Source organism: Histoplasma capsulatum, genomic scaffold (genome assembly GCF_000149585.1).
Source record: "Histoplasma capsulatum NAm1 scaffold_5 genomic scaffold, whole genome shotgun sequence".
NCBI classification, from domain to species: Eukaryota; Fungi; Ascomycota; class Eurotiomycetes; order Onygenales; family Ajellomycetaceae; genus Histoplasma; species Histoplasma mississippiense.
In genome coordinates, this window is record NW_001813978.1 from 2,236,843 (window position 1) to 2,244,643 (window position 7,801).

Consider the following 7,801-nt stretch of genomic DNA (forward strand, 5'->3'; position numbering starts at 1 on the left):
ACGGAAATTTTTTTTCTTTTCAACTTCCCCCCAAACTGGTTAGAAAGGGTAGGCTCACTAAGTAGCACGCCAATAAATTATCGAAACAGTGATAAATCCAAAGACAGTTATTGACTTTACTGGAAACGACACTTGGTTGTTTTGTGCTTATGACTTTCGCCCAGTCACCCTGGTGCCCGAACTGTTCAACGCTTATCTAGACTTTTTCCGAAAGTGTCATTCCTGTGCAAGTTTTACTGCGTGCTTTACAGCTGTATCTTCTTCTAATTGGATATGTGTCTCTCTGCCCTGTTCCCGGCTTTCTGACTGTCTTCCAGTTGAAGTACCTCGACGATTTTCCTAGGCCTTAAGCACCTTTCCATCTCATTCTTTTGGAGGTGATTCCTAAACTGCCTCCTGAGCGGAGACTAAGCGGAGCACCCGAATATGAGGGATGAACAAACCTTGTAACCGAGCTATTCCATGGTTGCTGTTTGAGCATATATCTTTCTATTATTCACTTTCCGATATCTAGCCCCCTGTTGTCATTTCACCGAGGCCCGTCAAGGTATCGGAAGGGTGGAGTAAAGATCGAATTTTGGCCTCAGTCTTGCTGATTCGTTTCTCTTTTGTTCTTCCTTATTTTCATTTGGGATGTGATGCGACTCTGTTGTTTTTGTTATGTGGTTAGCTAGTTTGCGCTCTACCTGCCTGTTTCGATTCCCCCGTTTTTTCTTGTTCAGGGATGGTGTTCTCGTTTTCTCTCGTTGATTTTGAAGACACGGCACTTGGGAACGATCTTGCTTGGGAAGTGGAGACGGATCTGCTTTTGGCATTGGGAATACGATCTTTTTCTGGCCCTTGGCTTCAGTTAATTAATGCTCATGAATATTCTTTCTTCTCGCCAGATAATATTATGAAATGGCTATTGGATAACTATCCAATGGATTTTTGAGAATGTTCTCGTATTGCCAACATTCCCAACACAGCCGTGACTTTGCCTTCTGATTGCCCCGCCTCCTTCCAAGCTTGCTATGTCATGCTCAGCCCCTGAAGCCCTGGAGGCCTCCAGGGCTTCACAAAAGGACCACGTGATGCGGCTCAACAGCACCGAACCGTTCAGATATTCATTCCAACTTTGCAACAAAAAGGTGACATGTTTCCCGCTTTCTCCCAGAATGCGGGCGCAACTGTTGAGTTTCAGTTTGCGGTATCAGAAACTGCGAACTTTTGCTACCGACATGACCGGCGATGCTCTAAAATCACATGGGTCAGTGGTTTCAACCCTGTAGCTCAATAAGGATGCTTGCCTCAGAGCCATGTCAGAGCATGCTACCTGATCTTAAAGAATATTTTCCTCATGCCATCTGCAACGTCGGCCTTCCAAAAGCTCAACAGAACAACGAAACCCACGAGCTGTCCTGGGTATAATTTTGAAGTAAATTATTCCCGGAAAGATTGGGCAGATCGAATGGAATCAAATATCGTTCATTATAGGGAAATGACTCGGGCTGCTGCATAGCGGCCGCTATCATCTCTAAAATGCAAGATTTTCCCCCATCATACGAACTCGCTACGACTAGGGATGTCTGGACCATAGTTGCCGATTACATCCCGTCTGCGGATTTATGTGCCGCCTCGCTTGTCTGTAAGAGATGGCATAAGATTTTTGTCCCATTCTTATGGGGCGCGCCAGCATCTCATTTTGGAACGGATAACGACGCTGTATATGGTGTGTTCGCCCCACCACTCGCTCTGCGCAAAATAACGATAATCAAGCTTCGAAATATATTGTTGGGCTTATTGCTAACATTTTCAATTTATTTGTCTACCGCAAAAGTCGCCTTGACGAGATTTAGACGGACGCTTAAACGGGCCCGCCTTGAGGTGCGCATGTTAACTCATACATTCCACCTGCCCCCTGCCCTGTCGGAGATATATGGAGGGCCTAGACGATCATGGCTTCAGGAGGTCCTACAATATCTTCCAAACCTCCAATCGCTTCTCGTATCCCAGCTGCCGTTCTTCGACCACAATTCTCTTATCGCATTGAGGCCAAAATCGAATGATGACACTGCTTACGAAGCATATGGCCTCCGATTACTGGTGGCACAACGCGAACCGAATACTACATCCCTTGGTGTTAGGGAGGCTCTCCTCCGGTTCCCCTTGTTGGTTTACTTGGACTTGTCGTTCACGACCCCGGCAAAGGATCATGGGGTCCTGTCGGCTATAACATATCTTAGACATCTCCAGGTGTTGAAGTTGAGAGGTATTGGGCTTAGAGATGCCGATCTGGAAGTTGTGGCGGACTCCATCAAAACGCGGGTTCGGTTGTTGGACGTGCGAAATAACATGTTGACAGATGCGTCGTTAAGGCCTCTTTTGCAGAAGTGCTTTTTACCCTTGGATGTTGATGTGTCCTCTCCCACCGATAGAGAAGTTAAATTCCATTTTGAGTGGGCCTGCTCTATAAGCCCTTTTGCGAATATTCTGGGGGCGGATTCATTGAAGAGCGAGGATTTTGACGCCCACCTCATGAAACAGTTAATGATACCCCTGACCGGCCGCTCTGATCCTCAGGATCTACCTCACGTTGGCATTACGCATCTTTACATTTCAGATAATCGTCTCTCTGTCGAAGGTTTAGGCAGCTTGCTTAAATCGACGCGTCTTCATGTACTAGATGGCGGGACCGTTAAAAGTGCTGGGTCAATGTGGAAGCGCAAGGGTTTTGAACCGATTACGGATAATGAGAGCCAGTGGGTTGTTGGCGTAAGGTATCCAGGCGCTGAAAAACTTATACCAGCACTGCGCCATTCAGCTGCGGAGAAATTGACCTATCTAAGAATTCACCATGCCGTGGTTACGGAAAATGCTTCTACGTCGTCCAGTGAGATTTTTCCTACCAGGAGAACACCTAAGAGACGACCTGTTCCCCCCGCTGCTACTATGGAACTGGACGGCTTTTACAGCCAAATTTACGAATTGCCGGCTGACGCTGAGCCTGTACGACACGAGCTAGCTGATACGTCATTTCAAAGGCCGATGCCTGGATGGAAACATAAATTGCGTAGTAGCTCTGACCCACTATCGCCAACACCATCTCACAGCCTCCGACTAACTCACCCTCAAGCACCACCACTGTCGCAATTTTTATCTGCTCAACCGCGAAGCGACTTAATCCAGTCATTGCTCAAAAAGCGTCCTGAAATTAGCCATGGCATAGCCCCCTTTTATCATCCCTCTCATACCCCACACCTCCGAACCCTTGTCCTTACTGATGTTCCAGCCTCTGTCCCACCGTCATCTCATATCATATCCTTCTTAACACGCTTCATTACATCGTGTGCGGATGAGGCCTACCTGGCCACTCTTCAGGCGCGATCCGACTACTCTCTACCCCCTGGCTGGCTACGTGCCAATGCAGAGCGACAGCACGTACGATCCCTTTTTTCTCTTGAACGGATTATCCTCGAGATCACACCTGTCGCAAAGCCTGATTCCTCGAAAGATTCGACGTCCTGGAACCGCAGCAGCGCGGGTTTCTTCTCCAAGTCCAGCACGGAGGATATAGATTCAGAGAACCTGTGGGCCGCTGCGGAGAATGATTTTAGTTTTTTCAGTAGGGAGATCGAGGAGGAGTGTGGGGTTCGAGATGAAGAGGCGAAGGACACGGATAGCGATAGGGAAGGTGAAAAAGATGCTGTATCCGTGCACTCACGGCGGATCCCAGAACTGGAAGCTACAACCGCACCATTATCGCATCTTGCCTCCGCAACCCCTCAGCCACCACCACCAGAATTGCCACTTTTTTCTCCGCCAAATCAGACGCCGCTTACCTCACCATCTCCCTCGCCTTCACCGAACGGCCAGAAGAGACAGCACACCAACCCAGCCACCTCTTCCAAGAACGCAGAGATCGACGTTGTTGCTGCTCTAGCAGCGTTCCGCAAGATTAAAAAGGCAGAATATGAGGAGTTGTTGTCACGCACCAATAAGGGGGTGCGGAAATATACCAATACTTCAACCCCTGTGCTTACTCCTATGCCTACTCCGACGTCACCGCGATCACAACAGTCGTCGGCTTCGTCCTCGTCCTCGTCTTCGTCTTCGTCGAGTGCATCACTGAATTATCCGTTGTACGTTGAGGGTCATTGGAAAGGGGAAGTGAAAATTGTGAGAAACCCGACGCCCAAAGGGCGAAGTGGTGGATTCGTGGATATTTATGGTAACTATTTTGAGAGAGGATATTTGTATCCATGACTCTCTCTAGGAAAGGATGCTTTTTAGGTGCTAGATATATGCATTATTCGATCGACACCTTTTCGGTGGATACATCGGATGCGATTTGATGAATCAGGTAAGACATGCAGATGCATTCCCAAATTTTCATTTTAAGATATCGTTTCGGCTCGAAGAGAATCGAGCAGAGAACATGGCGTGAATGTAGAATGAAAGATTTCATCCGTTTCCCCAGAAGTCTTATTTTCTCTGAGGTGTATAGTTTTGTGTCCTCTGCTGTATCTATTTTCGTTCCCTAAGCCCACGTTGATAAAATTATACCACCGTTCACCTAACGGACAGACAGTGCCAATGGCATCAAAGGAGGCGGCCCAAGCCACATGAATTGGGCACAAACGAACACTAAAATAGGGAGGAATAAGGGTGTTGTCGATTTTCCGATTTTCATGTCTCATTTCTCATTTCCTCTTCCTCCTTCCCCCCCCACCAATCTTCGTTTTCCCACGTCTTTTAAAGTCTTTGTTGTCATAGGAACCTATGTTGATATATAAAAATCCTGTTTTTATTTTGCCTGACACCGTTGAAAAAAACATACACAGAGCGGAAGAGAGAGATTTAAGAGAGGGGAAAAAAAGGAAAAATTAGACATGAAGAGAGCAGCAGCCGCATTGCCACCACCTCATTATCCCAAGCATGCTCTCCCGAATATTCCACCGACAGGACTCATATCTATGCCTGGGCAGTCTTTGCGGCTTGCGTCGGGTTCATCTTCTTCCCGTCCCTGTTGTACCGAATTCTTGGGGGAGGGGCACGGTTGCGACGACCCTCTCGAGAACGGACACTAGAAGACATATTTCCTGAATCAGTCCTGTAACAATGCGCCTTTTGTTGATTTTTTTTTTTCCCTGACCACCATCCCACTTGTTTATTTATTGGGCAACTTTTTCTCTTCTCTTTCTTTTCCCTTTCTTTTCCCTGAACATGTCGTGATTTTTGTGTGTCCTGCCTGATCTTGCATGCTCCGTTTCGGAAGGGGAAGAGGAAAGAGAGGGAGGTCAAAAGCTTGATAAAATGAGTTGGGTTGGGTCTAGCCATACCGCACAATCTTTCCGTGGATGGCGCAGGAAACGCAGTACTGGAGCTTCAAGTACATTTTGGGAACGGCGTAATCGGTGAAGACAGAAGCGTCAGAGATGTCACCTAATTATTTGCGAAAACGGAAGTTGATATTAGCGTTAATCTCGTCCCTTTTCTTCCCTTTGGTTTTTGGAGACGTACGGATGGCGGCAGACTCGACCATGTTGCGAATGGTGAATCTCTTGATGGCCTTATCCTTGGGGGTGCATCGCGAGCAATTGGAGCATCGGATTGGCTTGACGTGGCCGCGGCCCTTCTTGTTACGTCCGCTGTCAGAATCCGATTGTCAGCCCATATATGCCCGCACAATCTCAAATTTTTACTCCGCAATATCGTCAATTTTCCTTTATTCAAAAAACTCTTTTCCAATTCCCATATGTTGTTCGGCGTCAAAAAGGGGGCATTGAGAGCTCCTTAAATGAACATACTTCGATGACCGTTTCTTGACCATTTTGGTGGATTCTGTATTCGTTCAACGTCAGGGAAAGAGCGCAACAGTAGGGACAGGGTCAAAACAAAGGCACGGGGAATGGAGAAGCGTACAGGTTGTAGCCGGCGGAATGAGGTGGTTGAAAAAGCAGCGCTGACCTGTCCTGGCTCCGATGTTGGTCTGGTTGCTTGTGTTTGTGGGCAACCAGGACTAGCGGTTTAAGCGAAGGCCGCTTATCTAAGCAGGCTCCCCATGACCCGGTCCCCGTGACACGTTCCTGGCTGACTCCAAACTTGGTAGGAAACAAACAAGTGCATCAACAATATCGGACGTAGACGACGCCCCTTTTGTTCTCGTCGTTTTTCTGGATATCGTGGATCCCATTCCAGCCCTTTTTAAAAGACTGATTTCCCCCGTGTTTCTCTTCGTTAGTAATTAAACTTAATCCTTACTTTCGTTCTCTTTCTTTCAAATGTCTGCAGCCGGGGGAGGAACCTTTCGGAATCGGACTGTGGGCCGCGGTCATATTCCCTTCGATGGCAGCCCGTCTGGTATTCCTCGCAAGGTTGACCAAGGGCACCAAGGGGTGCCGCCGGCGGCTACTCCGTCTGATATTGGAAGTGCCTCTGCTCTGAGCACCAGTAGGCAGAAACAGTCTAAACGTGACGAGGTAAAATTTGCACCTTTGTTTTTCCCTTTAACATTCAATTGATTAGATATCGACTGTTCCCTTGCGGGTATGCATGATTAATGATATTTATTTCAATGGGCAGGCTATCAGGAAGAAAATGGAGGCAGACCTTAACAAGAAAAGACACGGGAATCCTGCCCGCTCTCGCCATAGCCGCAAGGCACCCCCCGGAACTGTTATGGCTCTCAAACCCAGCCAGGCTCTCCAGATCAAACCCAACACCACGGTTGCAGAAGCTGCCCAGCTAATGGCTGCGAAGAGAGAGGATTGCGTTCTTGTGACGGATGACGATGACCGTATTGCTGGTATTTTTACCGCGAAGGATTTGGCATTTAGAGTTGTTGGGGCGGGTATCAGGGCTCGGGATGTTACAATTGCAGAAATCATGACAAAAAATCCTCTCTGCGCGAGAACTGACACCAGCGCTACTGATGCCCTGGACCTCATGGTCCGGAAGGGATTTAGACATCTACCCGTCATGGATGAGAATCAGGATATATCTGGAATCCTTGACATTACCAAATGTTTCTACGATGCGATGGAGAAGTTGGAGAGGGCGTATAGCTCGTCTCGCAAATTGTATGATGCTCTCGAAGGTGTGCAGTCGGAATTAGGGTCCAATCAGCCGCAACAAATTATCCAATATGTGGAAGCGTTGCGGCAGAAGATGTCTGGCCCGACCTTGGAATCTGTTTTAAATGGGCTTCCACCGACCACTGTGTCAGTACGCACGTCCGTCAGGGAGGCTGCCACGTTGATGAAGGAGAATCACACCACCGCTTTGCTGGTCCAGGATCAGGGCTCTATTACTGGTATTTTCACGAGCAAAGACGTTGTTCTCCGTGTTATTGCCCCTGGATTGGATCCCAATACCTGTAGCGTTATCAGAGTTATGACCCCTCACCCGGATTTTGCTCCTACTGATATGAGTATCCAAGCTGCCCTTCGGAAGATGCACGGTCAGTTGAAATATCCGTCATGGTATATGAGGGGGAAAAGATAAATATGGCTGACCGTGTTGCAATAGATGGACATTATCTTAACCTTCCAGTGATGAACGAAGCTGGGGAGATTGTGGGTATGGTGGATGTACTCAAATTGACCTACGCCACTCTCGAACAGGTACGCTTTTCCTTTCTATTCCCGACGTTTTTCACAACTATTTTTGACTCAACTTATATTTTACCCATGATTCTAGGTCAATTCTATGTCTACAAACGAAAATGAAGGGCCTCCGTAGAATAAGTTCTGGCTCTCGATGGATATGAGTTCTGATTTCCATGGGTGTCTGGGCAGCCACAGCCATTCATCCCCATACT

The 7,801-nt window shown here is 47.7% G+C and overlaps 3 protein-coding genes across 3 annotated transcripts; 2 read left to right on the forward strand and 1 right to left on the reverse strand.

The window, feature by feature from the left end:
* Nucleotides 1-1,521: 1,521 nt before the first annotated feature.
* Nucleotides 1,522-4,334, forward strand: HCAG_05527 (conserved hypothetical protein; the record flags this gene model as incomplete). The annotated part of the gene is made up of 3 exons (XM_001540010.1): nucleotides 1,522-1,711; nucleotides 1,820-4,121; nucleotides 4,280-4,334. The coding sequence occupies 3 exons, from the start codon at nucleotides 1,522-1,524 to the stop codon at nucleotides 4,332-4,334; spliced, it is 2,547 nt and encodes an 848-aa protein (XP_001540060.1).
* Nucleotides 4,335-4,953: 619 nt separating this feature from the next.
* Nucleotides 4,954-5,812, reverse strand: HCAG_05528 (40S ribosomal protein S26; the record flags this gene model as incomplete). The annotated part of the gene is made up of 4 exons (XM_001540011.1): nucleotides 4,954-5,065; nucleotides 5,322-5,424; nucleotides 5,503-5,630; nucleotides 5,790-5,812. The coding sequence occupies 4 exons, from the start codon at nucleotides 5,810-5,812 to the stop codon at nucleotides 4,954-4,956; spliced, it is 366 nt and encodes a 121-aa protein (XP_001540061.1).
* A 451-nt stretch (nucleotides 5,813-6,263) lies between these two features.
* Nucleotides 6,264-7,722, forward strand: HCAG_05529 (predicted protein; the record flags this gene model as incomplete). Its single annotated transcript, XM_001540012.1, has 4 exons — nucleotides 6,264-6,461; nucleotides 6,565-7,441; nucleotides 7,510-7,604; nucleotides 7,681-7,722. The coding sequence occupies 4 exons, from the start codon at nucleotides 6,264-6,266 to the stop codon at nucleotides 7,720-7,722; spliced, it is 1,212 nt and encodes a 403-aa protein (XP_001540062.1).
* Between the last annotated feature and the right edge of the window lie 79 nt (nucleotides 7,723-7,801).